Raw genomic sequence first — 19,821 nt, forward strand, 5'->3', positions numbered from 1 at the left:
GTGGGGGTGTTATGTGATGGTAAAATCCCATTAAAACTGAAAGAAAAATCCTATAGAATAGCTATAAGACCAGTTTTGTTGTATGGCTCAGAATGTTAGGCAATCAAATACCAGCAGGAGCAAAAGAAGAGCGTAATAGATATGAGGATGCTAAGGTGGATGTGCGGCCATACAAGAAAAGATAAAATTAGAAATGAGGTTATTCGTAATAAGGTAGGAGTAGTACCAATCGAGGAAAATATGAGAGAAACTAGACTAAGATTGTTTGATCATGTGAGAAGGAGACCAAAAGACGCTCCTATGATGAGAGTTGATGAAATGGAACAACTAGTAAAAAAAATAGCTAGAGGAAGACCCAATAATACTTTGAGAGAGACATTAAAGTTTGATATGAAGTTTATGGGCCTAAATGAAGATATGGCAAAAGACATAAATACATGAAAGTCTATAATTCATGTAGTCGATCCCACATAGTGGGATAAAATCTGGATATGTTGTTGTTGTTGTTGTTGGGTATTAGCATCATAATGAGTGCTCACAAGTTGGACATCAAAATGTTAGAGATCCTATAAGTTGGCATTAGGCCACTATTACATCTTATGGTTTTAACACCTAAAATTACATTAGCTTTTCTCATATCTTTCGTATCAAACTTATAAGCTAAAAAATGTTTGGTTTCCTTTATAATTTCAATGCAAGTCCCAAAAATGAGCATATCATCAACATATAAATTAATGGTCACATAATCATTATCAACACATTTTGTATATACACATTTATCTAATTCAAAAGAGAAAAATCCATTTAAAATTAAAGCGCAATCAAATTTTTCATGCCATTGTTTAGGAGCTTTCTTTAATCCATATAAAAACTTAAGTAGTTTACAAACTTTATTCTCTTCACCAGGTGCAACACAACTTTCAAGCTGAATCATATAGATCTCATCTTCTAAATCACCATTTAGAAAATTAGTTTTAACATCCATCTAGCGAATAATAAGGTTATAAACATAGGCTAAAGCAATTAAAACACGAATAGATAAAATTCAAGTAACTGGCGCAAACGTATCAAAATAATCAATAGTTTGTTTTTTAATTAATAAACCCTTTTGCATCCAATCTCACTTTATATTTATTAATATACCCATTGGGATTAAATTTTCTTTTAAATATCCACTTACACCCCATAGGCTTTGCCTTTGGAGGTAAATTAGTCAAAACCCAAGTTTGATTTTGTAAAATAAACTCAAATCTCACTTTGAATAGCATTTTTTCAAAATTGACTTTCAGAAGAAGTTACAGCTTCAGAATAAGTTAAACGATCATTATCAACAAGATATGTATAAAAATCATTCTCAAAAGAAGACTTTTCTTGGTTTTTTACTTCTTCTTAAATCATACTCTAACATTTTATAAATCAACCCTTTTGAAAGGTGAAGTAGAAATTGTATCAATTTTCAAAATAAAAATGTTTTCAAAAAATTCAACCTTTTTTGTTTCAACAATAATGTTATATTAAAGTACATCACTTTTCAATACTATAAATCTATATGCAGCACTATGATTAGCATAACCAATAAACAAACAATCAAATGTTTTAAAGCTTATTTTTTTTCTTCTTAGGTTCAGGAAGCATAATCTTGGCAAGACACCCTCACACTTTTAAATATTTCAAAGTAGGAGGGTAACTCTTCCATAACTCATAGGGTGTCTTACCAGATTTCTTATACAAAATTTTATTTTGTAATGGCATGCAAATAAAATAGTTTCACCCTAAAGATTATTAGGTGCATTAGAACTAATTAGCATAGCATTTATTATTTCTTTCAGTGTTCAATTTTTCTTTTTAGCTACACCATTAGATTTAGGGGGATGAGTAAATTCATGTATAATTCATTCTCTCTCACAAAAATCATTTATCATTACGTTTTCACCCCCTCTATATGATCTAACTCTTTTAATTTTCTTATTTAATTGATTTTCTACTTCTACCTTATAGGAAAGAAACATGCTAAAAGCCTCGTCTTTGTTTATGAGCAAATACACATTAGTGTATCTAGAGCAATAATCAATAAATGCTATGTAATATCTCTTGCCACCTCTAGTTATAATTTGTTTCAAGTCTTTTAAGTCAGCATGTATCAAATTTAATAATTTAGATTCTATTTCAACTGAAATGCATGGTTTTCTAGTTAGCTTAGCTTCAACACAAGTGTCACATTTATTCATGCATGAGTCATTAACTCCGTAAATTAATTATAATATTTGCATTTTCTTAATATATGAATTGCTAACATGTCCCAGTCTACCATGCCATAAATCAACAGAGTCAAGCATATAAGCAAAATAAGTAGCATTCTTATTAATTATTTTAGAGACACTAAGCAGAAAAAGATCCCGATCACAATAACCTCCACAAACATATTATTTTTGCTTTTTACAATCTTGTCAGAAATGACACTTAACCCCAACCTTGCTTAACAAAGATACAGAAACTAGGTTAGCTCTAATGTTCAAAACATGAAATACATCAATCAAATCTAGAGTTTTGTCAGATGTGAGTTTGAGAAGTATCTCCATCTTTTCAAGAGTTGATGTAGTTCTTGAATCACCAAGGTAGATTGTTTCTTTTCCTACTGGAATATAAAAGGAAGATGCATTTTTATTTGCACATATATGCCTGGTAGCCCTAGAGTCTACCACCCAATCTTTCACATTGACCACAATATTTGCTTGAGAAATGATCACGACAATAATATTATTTGTTTAAACCAAATTTGCTTTTGGCTGGGTAGGTTTATCATTTCTCACTCTTTTCTTACACTGAGGTGAATGGTGCCCTGGTTTTCCACAAACAAAGTAAGAACATTTATTTTTCTTGAAACTGAGGTTAATCGTTTTAGGCCTATAATTAATTCTATTTTGTATTCATGCCTTTTGATGGGATTTTGAGACTTACCTTATACCAAGTTAGCCTTGTACGCCATTTCTTTTGCCTTTGCGGATTGTAGCTATTTGCGGTTTGTTTCTTCAATAATGATGTGTATGACTAGGTCTTTGAGTGACAATTGCTTGTGCTCGAGTTGGTTCTTGTAATCGTTCCATGATTCTGGTAATTTTTCAATAAGTAGGCCGGCTATAAATTTTTCTTGCAACATGATGTTTTCAGTTTTCAAGTTTTTTAAGAGTTTATGGTACTCGTTGATTTGAACATTGATTTCCTTGTCATCCACCATTTCCCATTAGTAGAATTTTCGAATCACAAACTTTTGTTTGCCCACATATTCAACTGTATACTTAGCATTCATGAAATCTCAAATTTTATTCAATTTCTTGTAAGGATAGTAGACATCAAATAATTAATTAGACAATGTATTGATTATCGTGTGCTTACATAGCTTATTTGCATACGTCCAATTATCCACCAGCTTGGCGTTGACACTAGCTTTGTTAGGCTTGGATTCACTAAGTGCATACGCCACATTATGTACATTAAGGATTTAATATACTTATTGTTGCCATCTTTTGAAGTTGTTTCCATCGAATATCTCGATTTTGGACACGTAGAGAAACAACTTTACATATTGCAAATATGGGATGGAAATAAGCACATAAGGGGTAGCAAACGATGATGATCCATCAGCATGGTTGATGACATGGTTGGTGATAGCGGCATAGTGGGTCGCAGTAGCATCAATAGATGTAGTACTACGTAGCATTAACAGAGGTAGTAGCATGATCGAAAGTAATAGCGTTGGAGACATGTGCAGGATTGGCGGTTGCATGGTTGATGGCGACGATATGGAAAGAGGCATCCATTAAATATCCTTAAGATTGTTGGTAGAAAATGGACAGACGTGGATAGTAAACTATTGAAACTCGAGGCTTGACAGTAAACGTTACTGTTCTTAAGGATATTTTCCACCCCTAAACAAACGGTGCAAAGGCTCTGGTGGATACCCCCAGGATACAATAAACTCTTCTAAACCCATGTGCCCTCACGATATTTGGGAAGAAAATGAGAGCAAGCTACAAAGTAACAACCAAACAATGGACTTACAGTAGCAGCAAATGAACGAATAGGAATAAGATCACTAACAGAAATGAGAAGCAAGAAAGAAAAGCACAAGAGGAAGAGCACCAATGGAAAGGAAAAACAAGCTTTGGTCATGGTTCACAAGTACAACAAGGGCCGCATTTTATAGGTGTAGAAAGATGTACATTAAAGGGATAATCGGCTAAAGAAGATAAGTGGAAGACCAATTCAAGGATAAGAAGTAAATGCGAGAGACTTGGTCTTCCTCAACTGTTGAAGACCAATTCAAAGGGTTTTCGGGTAAGGCAAGAAAACGAAAACCGAACAAAAGGTTGCAATGTGTGGTGTAACTCGTGTGCAGGAGAGGCAAATCGATGATTTTGCCTTGGACTAGCTTGTTCTCATGCGCATGAGGCCTAACTCTCCAATAGCTCTCATGAGCCCCAAGTAGAGTCTATGAGTATATAAAGATGATAAAAGCCTTCTATCCTACCAATGCGGGAGAAAAGCACTCTATGGACCATTTGAAATATCATTGTTTTACGACACAACCAAGCAGGTCCAATTCACCAAGGCAATGTGTACAATTTTAGAGTTGTCTTGTTATGGTTATTATTTGGAAGGCAAGCATCTGACAAGAGTACTATTATGTATGGTTTGATAGAGGGGCTTAAAGCATTCCTTAAGTGATGACAAGAGGCTAATGGGACGGGAGCAACTTTAAATGATAAAATATTGCAAAAATCTTATATTAGAGGAGATAATGTATTGCAAAAAGCATTCATATTTGCTACTCATATTTGGTAGCCTAAACAAATGATTACTTGAGATCAGGGGATGATGTTGGAATTATGCACCATGCCACTATCAATGCTTGGGTCAGTGGAGAATGTTGCGATAGTTGGAATCGCTGAATATGCTCTCACATCTGTAAAAACATGAGATTAAGGGTGTTTAGGGCCGTATTTGAAAAGGTTTTTCAACACTAAGTTAGTCTTGATACATGGCAAGAAATGAATATGAAGATATGAAGCTATCAATGTAGTACTAGTAGTAGAAGAAGAGATCAATGAAAAAAAAAAATTCTTCAATTGAGGGTGAATTGTGGGTTGGGGAGTACTGTTTTTATTAGTTTTATTTGTAAAATTCTCAAAATTTTATATCTAAAAAAATACTGGATTGATAGTCACAAATTCATAATATTATATTTTATATCAAATACAAAAACAAACATGTAAAATGATTTTTAACCATATGTTAGAAATTCCATATTTTACTTAAATTCTAGTTAAATATATTATGTGAGAGTCAACGCTGGTCAGGGGACTTTATTATTTTATATATTTGTTATAAAACTCATAATTATAAAGGAAAAACAATGGATGAGGTTATTGCAGATGATTTATCACAATAATTTTTTTAAATTTTTATCAAATTAAAAGATATTATGTTGTATTATTAATCATTTGAGTTTATTCTCCGTACTTGAAGGCATAGGCGCTTTTTTTTTTATATATATTTTTGATTTTATTCTTTATTAACTAATACAATTTTTAATTCTCAATGTGGATTATCATTTTTGCAAAATTATTTATTTGTAAATTACGGCGGGATATATCTCACTACTTACAATTAGTTTTTGCCCCCCCGGCCCGAAGGGGGCAAACCGCTCCAATGATATTCGGGCGGGTCCGGTTCCGGTTCCGGGTCCGGGTCCCCCATTTTTGCGCGATGCGTTCACTCACTGTCTTGAGACAGAAGAAAAGTGGCCTGTGAGTCTGATTTCGTATAAAACGCCGATCGAGTGAAAAACAAAGCGGAAATCAGTAGAAGCAGAAGGCGAAGAAGCAAGAATGAGCAGCATCGGAACCGGCTACGATCTCTCCGTCACCACCTTCTCTCCCGACGGCCGCGTTTTCCAGATCGAATACGCCGCCAAAGCCGTCGATAACAGCGGGTCAGTTCTCTCTCTCCCTCCATCTCTCCATTGACGTTCACACCCGGGAAATTTCTTTTGTCTTTTGGATTGGGGAAGTGATTGGTTGTGTTTGGACAGGACCGTGGTCGGCATAAAATGCAAGGACGGTATTGTTATGGTAAAGCACCTGTTCCCAATTTGATTGAGGAGAATGCTTTATTTGTATCTCTGATTTTAGGGTTTGGTGTCTTTGTGGCTGTGTTTAATTCGTTGGTTGTATGGCATCTGGGGGCTCATTTCAGGGTGTGGAGAAGCTCATTGCGTCCAAAATGATGCTGCCCGGTTCCAATCGCAGAATTCACTCTGTCCATCGTCATTCTGGCATGGTATATGTTTTCTACTGTTATATTTGTGCATAAATCTATTTGGTGAGGTTCAGTAAATACTCATAACGTTGCGTAAGATCCGTTTGTACACTTTAATCTCATAGATTACCTTTTTGAATTATTGATCGTCTCAATAACGTTACTAGCGGTGCCTAAATGATTTTCAACTTTAGATTAGGAAATAGACAGCTAAATTCCCAGAATGAAAAAGCCAGATGGATGGAGTAGTGACATCTACTACCATTTTGATATATTGCAACCTTATTAAATTTTCAAAAAGGCTGTCTGCGACCTTACTGGGCCGAAATCTCCTACTTCCCACATGAAAGCGAACCCATCTAAACCACAGATCGCCGGAGTCCACCAGAGCTATCAAGTAGACCAAGAAGTCCCAGCATAAAAGATTGAAGCCTTTCTTAATGTGCAACTCATGGAAAAGCCCAGAAGTTGGAACTGTTAAACCTCAAGTCCATGCACTTATTAGCAGCCAAAAAGCATAAATACTTTTCTTCTCCTTACAGTTTTGTGAATCAGAGATGATATTCTCCGATGCCTTGGGCCGAATAGACAGAACCTTGGCAGTGATGATGTAGATGATCCAAACTTTGCTCATTGCTCTGAAACATCAAAGCCTTCCTTGTGAAAAGAGCAAGGAAGGAGGCATATAGTCATTTTAAACTGTTTTGAGGCACTGAATGTGTGACCTATAGCCATCATATCACCACTCGACTGCCCTTTCAGTGCTGAAGAAAAGTAACAAAATGTCCATTGTGGCTGTAGCTTTATCACCATTTAGATTCTTAAGAGCCTTAACCATCTTTTCTGTAAGGAACTGACTTTCCTGCTCTGCCCTTTTCATCTTACTTTGGAACTGCATAGCGAAGAAACTCCAAATCTATGTAACTTATAATTTAATAGTGTAATTGTGAGATTTTACAATACTTATTTAGTTGTTCGGAGTGGCATATTAAAGAATGTCATAGTCATCAATTTTTTAGTTTTGCAACAAAGATTATATAATTGGAGTTGGTCATCACTTTTGGAAAGAGAGAAATTAAACTCCAGACTGCAGCAACAAATGCAGGATGCTGACTAAACTGAAAGTAACAAATCCATGATGCAAAATCAAATTATGTCTGGGATACTAACAAGAAAAATGATGGAAAGAATGTATTGACAATGAGAGCCAGAAAAGAATGGAGCAGACAGGAAAAAGAGAGAGAAAAATGAAAATTTGGCTTTGTAAGTTGGACCTGGCCAAGGGATCTGATTCTGAAGGACAAACCTCAAGACTGACCTAGAGATACTAAGGGGATGCTTAGTTGTAGAAAATGATTTCAAGTTTTCCATCTTCAATTTTTTATAAACTTTTTAGTTTTTATTTTCCTTAGAAAATCTGAAAATGCATTCAAACGTTAGAAATACAGAAAGCTAATTTCCAATATAGAAAATTGAAAGATATGTTCAAAAAAGAGAGATGTTTTAATTTCTTTTGTGTAACTTGTGTGAGAGAAGGAGATGAAGATGATTTGGGGAATTTTTTTGGTAATCGTGTTTTCTAAATATCCAAATTAATATGGAAAACTTAAAGAACTCATTTTGACAAAAAAGAATTTGTCAAATTAATCTCATGTGGTCAAGAGGTTTCATCTTACTTATCACCATTAATTCAGCTGTTAACTCTCAGTTAACTGAAGGATTAAAAGGAACAAAAACAAATGGCGAAGGAGGGAATATGCCAATATTTTAGTTGAGGGCTAAAGACCACATTTTTTTTAGTAGTTTATGGACCTCTTATGCATTCAGCCTAAAAAAATTAATTTGACGAGCACTAAAGATTTCGTCTTACGTGTCATTGTTAATTCAGCCGTTAAGTCTCAGTTAACCAAATGACTAAAGGGAACGAAAACAAATAGTTGAAGGATGGAACATGACAACATTTTAGTTGAGGGACTATGGGCCACATTTCTTAATCATCCAAGGACTCCCGTATGTATTAAGCCGCTTTTTTTTTCACTCTTGGCTATGTATTTGTTCTTATGATTATTTTGGTCACGTGTGTACCCAGCTGTCTTAGTGCCTTTGTTATTTATTTATTTTTGTCTTCTCATATGGTTGAGCTCATCTTGGATTATGTCATTAAATGCAGTCAGTTGCTGGATTAGCAGCAGACGGGAGGCAAATAGTTGCACGAGCAAAGTCTGAAGCAACAAATTATGAAAGGTTTGTGGACTACCACTTATGATGTAGAGATTATTCTATGTTAATATTATTTTTAAACAATTTGTGTGAAAGTCTAAACATTTATTTGATTTGCTTCAGTTATACCTTTGGTTGAGTGGGAAGTTTGCTATCCTTCTGGAGATTTAGAGCTAAAAATGAGTTCATTTTTTTTTTTTTTCATACTGAATGTTCTGTCTTACTAGTAAGAATATGGTGGTTGTCAAGGACCTATGTGTTATCAAGTAACCAAACTGCTATAAATGCAACTAACTTTGCACTTTTTTGTAGTTTTTTTTAATGAAAATTTATGTTATTTTGGTTTGCAGTGTCTATGGCGAGCCTATTCCAGTGAAGGAACTCGCTGATCGTGTTGCTAGTTATGTCCATCTCTGCACGCTCTATTGGTGGCTCAGGTAAGGGAATCTGTATATTTAATGATGTTTAGTAGTGAGCATCCTTCCTGCCCCTGCCAAAAAAAAGAAAAAGAAGAAAGAGAGAAAGAAAGACACTTACATCTGTTGGGTCTGTTTTGAAAATCATGGTTGATGTTCGCAGACCATTTGGCTGTGGAGTAATTCTTGGAGGTTATGACAGAGACGGACCCCAATTATACATGATTGAACCTTCTGGCATTTCATATGTGAGTTGATCTTTCACAAAATGCCGATGTAATTCTTGAGAATAGTCTTTTTGTTTTGCTTCTTCATCTGTGCATGTAGCAGCTTTTGTTAATGACTGTTTTTAACTTTCATTTCTATATGGGTTATATACTTGGTGTTTCTTTTATTGTTATGTTGCTCAATACATTCTAATTTAACATATTATCTAAAAATTTGTGATAGAGGTACTTTGGTGCTGCAATTGGGAAAGGAAAGCAGGCTGCTAAAACGTAAGTTGTTTGCTATTTATTTCCTTTTCAACAATAAATGTTTTTCATATCCAACTAAAATGAGTAACCTCTTACTTTTGAAATGTAAGTTCCAAAAAAAAAAATGTAATTGTATATAAAAAAAAAAGCATATTTGTACAAATTTGGGAAAGAAAAGGATATGGGGCTGGGCATCCTTAAAAGCTCTTTCATTAGGGAAATCTCTTTTGACCAGAAATTCAAAAAGCTTTTTTATGCAACAAACAAATAAATAATAAAAAATTGTAAAAATCTGAATTGACTTGACTCAAAAAGTTGGCTAATTTTATTTAGAATATAAGATGAATGATTTCCATTACCTACTGTTTTGGACTAATCTATAGGAAATGGAATTTGTTGAAGAATCTCTGTTCTTAACATGGAACATTAATGCATTCAGAACCCATGACAAACTGGTTTAATAAAAATTGTATCTCTGACTGATAGTTCTAATCATTTAACATAAAAATGCTAGCACAGATCCTATTATCTCAAGTATGAAACATCATCTAGCAGTGGATGTTGGTTTTGGTGGTCTTATATTCTCTGAGTTGTCATAATTGTGTAGTGTATTGCATGTTTCGGTCATTAGATCAATCTCATAACACTGAATTGTTTGTATTTCTCCTCATACTAACATGTTTCTGGGACTTTTTTGTTTAACTATATTGCAAAACAGAGAAATTGAAAAATTGAAGCTTTCAGAAATGACATGCAGGGAAGGTGTGATTGAAGTAGCTAAGATGTGAGTGGTTTCTATCTAATCTTATGTATCATGTGTTTACCCAGTGCCATGTGTTCTAGTCTATAACCTGTTTTTTATTTTTTTTTATTTTTTTTCTTGATCTATAAGCTGTTTTTTATTTTTGTGTTTTTATTGAGGTTTGCTTTGAGCTATTAGTTAGATGTATTGATGTTAGTAGTCTTTTAAGTGCTTTGGGAGGAAATTTGTTGCTTTGCTTTATATATGAATTCTATCCCTTTTTCATACTCATTTTATAAATTAAAAATTTTTATGAGAAAAAAAAAAACTTCTCATCTATTCAATTTTATGAGCAAGTAATCTTCTCACAGAAGTGGAGACTCTACTAGTATGACAATGACAATATAAATTCTTTTATCATCAGCTCTGTATTGTGCTGTCATTTCATATTAATGTTAGAAATCTCTTGACAAATGATTGCAAAGCCTTTCATTTCTATTCATTTCCTCTACATTATTTCCAGTAGTTTCTGCATTACCAAGAACTGGTGGGGACAGGTCTGGTCTTGGACAGAGTGGTAATGCAATGAGATTGAGTTTGGTTACAGTTGAGGTAGGTTTTTGGGTGGATTGGTAAAAGGAAGGGGGTTTCCACCTGCTAAATAGCTGGCAAGACTTCTAATGCAAACAGAAAACTCTTCCTTTATTATATTTGAATCTCAAGTTAAACTCGACCATTGAAGACCTAAGAATGTAGGAAGGTTGGAATAATGTTGAACTTAAATACCCCATTTTACAGATGGGGCTAGTGTCAGCTGCAATGTGGAATACACTGACACCTCCAAGTAGGTCGCTAAACAGATAGCTAGCATTCAATTCTGCAATTTTTTCATACTAGTAAAGTTGACGGGGTAAAAGTGGATTTTTTGGAATGGAAAAGAACATACCGGTGTGACATGTTTCAGTTTCTATATTATGGTAGTTCTGGTCTTATGCTCCTCTGACAGATTCACATGTCTCTGCATTATGTTTTAGTTTAATTTTTGAAATTGCTTCATTCCAAATTTGCAGCATTTATAAGGTACATGATGAGGCCAAGGATAAGGCCTTTGAATTGGAAATGAGCTGGGTCTGTGATGAATCAAAGCGCCAACATGAGAAGGTATACATCCCACCTTCACTGGATTAATTAACTCCAATCTGCTTTCAGTAACTATTTCTTTCATACAGTTGTGGTCTGAGCACATCCTTAGTTCATTTGATTCAATATTACAAACAAGGATTTTTTACATCAAATGCTTCCAGTTCATGGTCAAGAATTTTGGCTAACTGAAACTGGGGACTTGATCTTCCATACCACTTATATACAATATTAAATATTGGATAAATCTCCCTACTTTTTGTTTTTTTGTCTTTTTTTTCCTGCTAAGTGATGAATCTCACTTTCATGTGAAGAAGTTTGTATTTCATTCTTCTTTTTCCATTTTTGGTTGGTTTTTTCTGTAATTCAGAGGCTCAAAGAGTGGATTACATTGTATGAGAGAACCATGGAAGAGGGGGGATTTATTTGTTAACCGTATAATTGCAAAAAAGAAGAATCTGGTTTGTGTATATGAACCCACACGCACACAAGCATATAATGTATATACAGGAAGCCTAGTTCACGGGGGTTCTGTGACATCAAGGTGTTAAAGGTTAGACCTGCAGCGTTAGGCCTACATTTTCAGAATCCATGATGTCCAGCTGACAATATAGCAATTACCACTACAAGAAGAATTGTCCTCTTATCACACGCAACGAGAATGGCATAAGCACAAACACATGAGCATAGTTGGTATCTGTATGAACGTTTTGGCTAATAATAGTTGGTTGTCATTGTTCAGGTGCCAGAAGATCTTTTGGAGCAAGCCAAGGCTGCAGCCAAGGCAGCTTTAGAGGAAATGGATGCTGATTGATGAAGAATTTGTTGCCCTTCTTTCTGCTTCCTCCTGCCATGCTCTTCTCCCGGTGCTTTTTTATTTTTATTTTTGGGGTTAGTGTATCATTGCCACTGCTCACAGATTATGGGATCTGAAAAGATGTTATTGATTTGGGTGCCAAAAGAATATTTTGACAATTTGCTTAACAATTTAATATTTGTTTTGTGTGGCAAATCCAATCCTATCTACTACCCATTATGGTAAAGATAAGAGGCCTAGACAAAGGAAACACCAGAAGGCCACTGTGTCTGTATGCAACAGGACTCATATGCTGAATTCTTTTAATTTGATTTTTCCTTATACGGAGTCAGACAGGAAGTGTAATACCATAAAAAGTAACTAAAATTTTGGGTTTATTATTTAAGCTTTCTTTTTAGTAAGCAGTAGCCCACGGATTAGTTTGCGGTTTTTGAAAGTGGCATTAGGAATTTCTGAAAGCGATTTTGCCCAAAAATGATTATGAGAGGATGGGGTTTCCAAAATATTCATTATTCTGATCTCACATCGCAGGATGAATTGTGCTTAACGAGTGCAATGGTTGAAACTAACTTCTCACCACTATTAAGACTGAGATTAAAAAACCTCTTTTGTTTAAGTTTCGGGCGTAACGTTTCCTAAATCCGGTAAAGGACCATGATGTTTTCTTGCTCAGTCTTGGCCTGCATGCAAGATAGAGCGAATGGAAAACGAATCTCCCTGTCTCAACAGATAGTTGCAAATAAAGGGGAGGGGTGGTTCTGTTCTGTGATGAATGCATTCAAACAATCAATGCCCTCAAAATATCAAATTCAACTTGTGAAGTCCACTGCAAAATCTCGTCAACAACAAGTCTTCATTGTGTACAAAAGGAAGGATTTGAAGGCAGAGAGATGATCAAGTCGTTGCAGACAGACAGATAGATATTATAAATGTGCCCAACCAAACCCTCCACCCCCCCCCCCCCCCCCCCCCCCCCCCAAAAAAAAAAAAAAAAAAAAAAAACTGGGTAACTCTCCTGCATACCAGATTCTATGCATCCCTCTATACACATCTACCAGACATCAGTAGTAAATTTATTCTCAGAAAGTTTCAAGATTTCTTCATAGCCCTCCCTCTGCATTGTACAAAGAGAAGAGAGTACCTCACATATTTTACAGCTGCATTTTATCTTAAGTTCCCCTTTCCCGCATAAATCGATCTATGATGCTGATGCTGTTGTACCTTTCCTTCTCGGGGCGTCTTCCAGACATCCTTCGACGATGTCTGGAGTTGTTCCAGTGCAGATACAATATAGCTCATGGTCGGCCTGTTTTTGGGTTCTGCATCCAGGCACTGTAATGCAAGAGAAGCTGCAGCTTGGGCTCCCTTCTTGGAATACTGCCCCCCTAGCCTTGTGTCCATGATTCTGAAAACCCCTCTGTTGTCACTTAGGAAAGGCTTTACCCAGTCGGCCAATATTTCTTCCACACATCCAGCTTTATCCTCGTCTAATGCTTGCCGTCCAGATAGCAACTCCAGTATCACAACTCCGTAACTGTACACATCACTCTTTGGAGTCAAGTGACCTGCACCCACCACCAATGCAGAAGAATGAGGAAGATATAATAATCCAATTTAATCCTTTATTAAGGTCAATAGCTTCTTGTGATCATCCAGCTTCAGTTGAATTTATTTTTTTAAAAAGTTATAAACTAAAAATAAATTACAATAAAAAAAATAATACTTTGAATAATACAATTTGTTGTATTGAACAGAATAACTTCTAATAATGTACAAAAATATTTGAATCTTTACAAAAATTTACCTTGTTTGAAATTGAATCTTTACAAGGCTGCAAGATGACCCATACATTTTGGGCTGTGCTTGGCTCGTGCCAGCACAGGCCATGACCCAGGATGTGCTGAGCCCTGTTCAACACCTCCACTACTGTCCAACTATTTGCAACTTTCACCCAAAAACGTTCCAAGGACTTCACAGTAGAGGCAGTTTAGGAAATCCTGAAGGCTAATAAAATTAAGTTCAAAAACTGCTTTCAGACACTCCAGCCCCTTGCTCTCATAGTAGAGGTGTCAAACAGGTCGGGCCAACCTACCATCTAAGTAGCCCAACCTAGCACGGTCTGTTACCGTAGCAAGCAGGCCATACTGGCATGACCCGAGAATATAGGGTCATGTTGGGCTAAGGGTATACTTTTGCAGTCACTTTTAGCATAGGAGATGTTAGAAAAGATGGACCATGCAAAATCAATAAATTTGACAATTTATATTTCAAAATTGGAAAAATATAAACTTTCAAAATGGTTGGAAGTTTATTTAAATTTTTTATTTTTGTAAACAAATAAAAAAATGTTTGAAATATTTTTTATTTATATTTTATAACGAATTTTGTATTTTAAAATAATTGCAAATTACTTTCTAAAAAAAGATTTTTTTTTTTTAAATTTACATGGGCTGACCCATTAGGCCTAGTAATCTGACCCACTAGGACCAAGGCCGGCTCTGCACGTGGCCCGACCCTCTCAGCCTGTATTAAGGGCCCAGGGGCTGTGTTCCCCCCGCCCTCCTTCTTTTCTTTCTAATATGGGTTGGGCTGACATGACCCAATTCAAAAAAGGGTCGAACTTGGCCCGGCCCACAGGAAGAAAGGGCCAAGCAGGGGGCTGGCTGGCCCGGCTTGGGTGAGCAGCAGATACCCCACCTGTCTGATTTATGGAAGTGCATTGAAAAGTATAGAAGATCAAAACCTGTTGCTACATATTCTGGTGCAGCATAGCCCAAAGTTCCCACTACTCTGGTGGAAACATGAGTGTTGTCTCCAGTAGGACCAGCTCTTGCCAAGCCAAAATCTGAAAGCTTTGCACTGAAATCCTACAAAAATTTACCCAAAAAGAAAAACAAACCTACACAAATTTATTAAACGTCCACTCTGCACAGAAACCAATTGCAAAATTAAAAGGCGGCAATTGTATATTGAGGAATCCATGAACTCAAACTTTAGCATACCAAATCAAGTAGAATGTTTGAAGCCTTCAAGTCACGGTAGATTACATTGGTGTCCAAACTATGTAAAAAGGATAGTCCACGTGCAACATCAACAGCAATATTCATTCGTGTTGCCCAAGGAATAGGTTGAACACCTTCTGCAGATAGAAATAAACAAGAATCGAGACTCTGCCCAGAAAATATTCATGCACACCATAAAGATGGCTAAAAGAGCAATTCACCATATGTTAAACATTGGCCATGTAAAAGAACGGACATCATGATTGCAGAATTTTCTCCTTTGCAGATGTAGTTAATGTGGGGGGAAGAACGTAAAAGAAAGGAAGGAAAACAACTATTCCATCCAGAAAAGAAAGATGTTTAAGCTCAAATACTTCCACCATCAACCCAAGGCATGGTCCTTGATCAGAAGTATGCTTAAGATCTACCCATGTTTCAGTTAAACTAATTCTACGGTAGGTAAACATGAAATATCATAAGATTTTGCTTTAAGGTTTAGCAAATCAAACCCCATCTAACTATTCAAGGTTGTCTATTAGCTTTCCTGGAAGAGAGTTAATGCCGGTTATGATCCAGTTAGCATCAGGCAATGCGAACAACCAAAGCCCGTATGTTCTGAAAAACTGCAGGTAGAAATTCTCATTTTCTACAAAAACATAGATACAATCTTGCATTTCCCTTGAACAAGAAAAGTAAGATAGAAATATAGCTGATTGCAAATGAAACGCGTTATCAATGTGTTTTGCTAGAAAAATTACTGGTTGACACACTTGGCCTGCTGCAAATATTAGTGATTGAAAAAGAATCGTCTTTCTTGATGTGAAGCCCACCCTTTTAAGATACTCAATTGCTCCAATTTCAGAAAGAGTTACCAATCAGCTCACAAAAATTGGGAGTTTACACCACCAGAAACTTTGACAGAGTATCTACACGAACACTTTTAGAATCTTTGTCGCTACCATTAGTTAATCACCTATTGCACCAGTAATATTGCTTGCAGCTATGGCCAATTCACTCTTTTAAGACTTTTGTCACTTTCATAGGGTTCCTGTTTCGACTAAAAGAATTGATATCACAAGAATTTCCTAGGGAGGAAAAGAACAAGAGGCAAGGAAATTAACTTACTTGTGAATAAATGATTTTCCAAGCTTCCCTTCGGCATGAATTCATAAACTAAAAGTCTGTGATTGGACTCTGAGCAATACCCAATGAGCTTCACAAGATTTTCATGGCGAAGCTGGCTCAAGTAGTTTACTTCTGTCTGCCAAATTTCAAAGGGTTGGACAGATTTTATACATACAACAGCCAGCAAGGGTACTAAAAAGAAAAAAGGAAAGTTAAACTAGTCCTGTGAAACTTACAAGCCATTCCCTGTGACCTTGATAGCTTACTGCCTTGAGCTTTTTAACGGCAACTGCAATCCCAGTTCCAGTTTTGCTGGAAGAAAAAGTGTTGTCATCAATCCATCCTTTAAAGACACATCCAAACCCTCCCTCACCAAGCAGATTATCTGAGTGGAAGTTTTTGGTGGCATTCTTGAGATCGCTGAAACTAAAGGACTTTAGGTTGTTGGAGATAGATATATCACTATTGGATGCTATGAGAGCTTTGTTTAAACTTCCCGAAAATTTTTGCTGGCCAGAGTCGTGTTTGGCGTTGCTAGGGAGCATCGTTGCCTCTAGATGAAAAAGACGAGAAAAATCACACAAAATCTAAAAGATTTGGGGCTACAAGTTCATGCAGTAAAACCAAAAGCCAAAAATTGCAATATATAAAATTTTCAGCTTCATATGTGCAATGCTGCCGTGCAAGTCATCAGGTGCTGATTCTGAAATACCAACACCGCATCAGAAACAGAACAGTATACAAGGGGAAAGTCCATTACAAACAGTAAGATTAAGTCATCATTTGAAGGCCTGCAAACATGGACTAGCAAGATAGTAGCAGAGAATCTAGAACTGTGCTTGGATGCTTTCACATGAACTTTCAGTTTTGGCCAGCCAGCAGTTACATAATTGGTAAAAAATTAAAACTGAAATCAGGCCTAGTTCAGTATCATGAAGATAGGTTGAGCAACGTCAATGACTGCTCCAGTCGTGGTTGAAGCAGAAATTTTGGTGCAGCATGAATTTATATTGAGCAGAGAAACAAGAAAGGGGAAAAAAGAGAAGGAATTAAACCCAAAATTTAAAGAATCGACAAGGTGAAGAAGAGATATGTGTATTCCATGGATTGAGCAGCAATCTGTATAAGGAATATGGACGAAGCAGAAATATATTCAGTTCTTCTTTGCAGAATAGATAGTATAAAGATACAGCGTGAACAGTGAACTCATATATGAGAAAGGAAAGGAAAAGAAAAGAAACAGAAATCAGAAGAGGAAAGTAGAGACTTGATCTGTCCAGACCATACAAACATGACATGTATTATTACACAAAGACACAAACAGATGAATTTAGAATTGAAGGAAATAGGAAAAGGAGGAAGAAGAGAGGGAAGATGAGAAAGACGAAAATTTACCAAAGAATTGGTTGGAAGAAGCGTGGGCGCACTTGGTTGGGCTTCCCCAACAGTTTCCCATGTATGCCGAAACTCTCTCTCTCTCTCTCTCTATCTATCTATCTATCTATCTATGTCGACTTTGTGGGTTTCAGTGGCGGCCGAAGGAGAAGAAGTTGTAGAGGAGGAAGCAGTGAATCAGAGGAGGAGGGCGGAGATGCATGTGTGGCAATTGGGTTATTAGGTCAGCGATGATGATCAGCGTTGAATTATTAAAAATTGCTTGAATGATTGGGTGGAGTTTGGTTGAAGACTTTGCTTGGGATCGGGAAGAAGAAGAAGAAGAAGAAGAAGAAGAAGAAAGAATTAAAAAGAGAGAGAGCATTCCCAATCCCCGGGTCAAAGCCATTGCCGTCCGCTTTGAAATTCATCCTAAATCCTCTTCTTACCCACCCACCCACCGCCAACTTCAACGCTGGGGAAATTTGCAAAAGTAGGACAGCCGCAAAGAACTTTGTAAAAATAGGACTTTTAATTTTTTTTTTTTTTTATAAAATTAGGAATTTTGAGAATTGAATGGATTAGAATGCCCCTGATTTAAATTCATCATCTCTTCATTATGTATCATATATTATACATATACTGTTTGTATTTGAGTTGATGGGAGAGAAAAAGAGATAAATGGCGCCCATGTACAAAAAAATGAGAAAAGCAATTGCAGTAGAGCCATGGCATCATTGATTGCGGTCGTGACCGATATATTCATTGCAATTGTTTTAGTTTCTTGTCGTGGTCATGATAGATATCTTTAACAGATAAGTGTTAAAGATATCTGTTAAGGATATTTGATATTTGTTAAAAATATCTGTTAAGGATATCGGTTAATAGATATCGGTTCTGTTAAGCATATCGGTTAACAGATATCTTTAACAAATATCAGATATTCTTAAATTACTTGCAATGGCTTTGAAGGCGAAGACCGACGAAGAAGCAGCAACTTTAGATGCTTAGAACAAAGGACGAGTGAGAGAGATGTTCTGGTCGACGAGGTGATTGGGAATGTGCGTGCAAGAGGAAGAAGACGAATGGGATCATAAGCTGATTTAAATCGGGGACATTTTAGTCCATTCAACTCTCAAAAGTCTTAATTTTATAAAAAAAAATTAAAAATCCTATTTTTAAAAAAATTCTTCACCGGCAATCCTATTCTTGCAAATTTCCTCAACGTGTATCTCCATCTCCATCTCTATCTTTCTATCTATCTATCTAGGCATTTTCAAATCCAAACAACCAATAAAAATAAATAAATAAATAAATGAATGAAAAGGTAATTCTGCTGGGAGAATTATTTATAACTTTTATTTATTTATTTTTTCTGTAGGTCAAATTTTACGATAATATTAAGTTCAATAAAATAAAAATCAAATTAAAATTAAATGTATTATTATTCTTGACATATAATCGCAGGGGTGACGATGTGTTTCGTCTTTCCATTCAAAGCGGCGGTCAATATATATATTTTTTTATATTATATATTTATCTTCTTATTACAACTTACAAGGAAAGGAAAGGAAAGGAAAGGAAAGGAATACAATATCTTCTTACATTTTTATTTTTCTATTACTGGGAAATGAAATGAAATGAAATGAATTGAAGGCGGCGTGCGTGCGTGTCGTGCGCCTACAAGGTTTGAATGGTCATCATGTATTTCGGTTTGATTGATTGATTGATTGGAAGGGAGAGAAGAAGGGATCGGTTTTATTTATTTATTTATTTTAAATTATGCCTTATTATTTAAGGGTGCATGGGTATGTAACACTTATTTATTCATATCAGTATTATTATTATTATTTACTACTATTCATATTAGTAGTAATAATAGTAGTCGTCCTCGCCTCTCTTTTATTTCATTCATATCAGTATTATTATTATTATTATTATTATTATTTACTATTCATATTAGTAGTGGTAGTCGTCCTCGTCTCTCTTTGACTTCGTTCGCCCCCACCCAACGAAATCACGTAGTACCGTTTTTTGTCATACCCCCCCCCCCCCCCCCCCCCACATACTACTATACTTCCAAGTCCATAATACTCTTTCTCAACCCACCACCTTTTCTGCTTGACCGCTATAATGCCCATTTTATTATCTTCTCCATACTACTCCCCACCCACCTCCCTTTTTTCACGTG

General features: G+C 35.9%; 2 protein-coding genes across 4 annotated transcripts; one reads left to right on the forward strand and one right to left on the reverse strand.

Annotated features, from left to right (window-relative positions):
- The first annotated feature begins 5,810 nt into the window (after nt 1–5,810).
- LOC127797477 (proteasome subunit alpha type-3) lies at nt 5,811–12,324 on the forward strand. Its single transcript, XM_052330409.1, has 10 exons — nt 5,811–5,992; nt 6,092–6,131; nt 6,256–6,339; nt 8,489–8,562; nt 8,889–8,975; nt 9,118–9,202; nt 9,405–9,451; nt 10,149–10,214; nt 11,243–11,333; nt 12,055–12,324. The coding sequence occupies exons 1-10, from the start codon at nt 5,889–5,891 to the stop codon at nt 12,124–12,126; spliced, it is 750 nt and encodes a 249-aa protein (XP_052186369.1). The 5' UTR covers nt 5,811–5,888; the 3' UTR covers nt 12,127–12,324.
- A 608-nt stretch (nt 12,325–12,932) lies between these two features.
- On the reverse strand, nt 12,933–18,093 carry LOC127797476 (probable serine/threonine-protein kinase PBL3). 3 transcript variants are annotated; one of them, XM_052330408.1, is made up of 7 exons: nt 17,652–18,086; nt 17,312–17,375; nt 16,493–16,809; nt 16,257–16,392; nt 15,132–15,268; nt 14,873–14,996; nt 12,933–13,694 (listed from the first exon to the last, which is right to left on the reverse strand). In XM_052330408.1, exons 3-7 carry the CDS (start codon nt 16,799–16,801, stop codon nt 13,294–13,296), a joined length of 1,107 nt encoding a protein of 368 aa, XP_052186368.1. In that variant the 5' UTR covers nt 16,802–16,809; nt 17,312–17,375; nt 17,652–18,086; the 3' UTR covers nt 12,933–13,293. The 3 variants fall into 3 exon arrangements, 2 of the variants coding, with proteins under 2 accessions (XP_052186368.1, XP_052186367.1); XM_052330407.1 differs by lacking the exon at nt 17,312–17,375 and having other exon boundaries at nt 17,652–18,085; XR_008022232.1 differs by lacking the exon at nt 17,312–17,375 and having other exon boundaries at nt 13,546–13,694; nt 13,934–14,996; nt 17,652–18,093.
- Nucleotides 18,094–19,821: the final 1,728 nt, after the last annotated feature.

The sequence above is a fragment of the Diospyros lotus genome, chromosome 3 (genome assembly GCF_014633365.1).
Source record: "Diospyros lotus cultivar Yz01 chromosome 3, ASM1463336v1, whole genome shotgun sequence".
Taxonomy (NCBI): domain Eukaryota; kingdom Viridiplantae; phylum Streptophyta; class Magnoliopsida; order Ericales; family Ebenaceae; genus Diospyros; species Diospyros lotus.

Coding starts and splice junctions, on each gene's coding strand:
- LOC127797477 (XM_052330409.1), top strand. CDS start 5,889: ATGAGCAGCATCGGAACCGGCTACGATCTCTCCGTCACCACCTTCTCT. Junction 6,132..6,255: donor GCAAGGACGGTATTGTTATG/GTAAAGCACCTG, acceptor GGCTCATTTCAG/GGTGTGGAGAAGCTCATTGC. Junction 8,976..9,117: donor ACGCTCTATTGGTGGCTCAG/GTAAGGGAATCT, acceptor TGATGTTCGCAG/ACCATTTGGCTGTGGAGTAA.
- LOC127797476 (XM_052330407.1), bottom strand. CDS start 17,712: ATGGGAAACTGTTGGGGAAGCCCAACCAAGTGCGCCCACGCTTCTTCC. Junction 15,269..16,256: donor GGAAAATCATTTATTCACAA/GTAAGTTAATTT, acceptor TTCTATCTGCAG/AAGGTGTTCAACCTATTCCT. Junction 14,997..15,131: donor CAAACATTCTACTTGATTTG/GTATGCTAAAGT, acceptor AAATTTTTGTAG/GATTTCAGTGCAAAGCTTTC.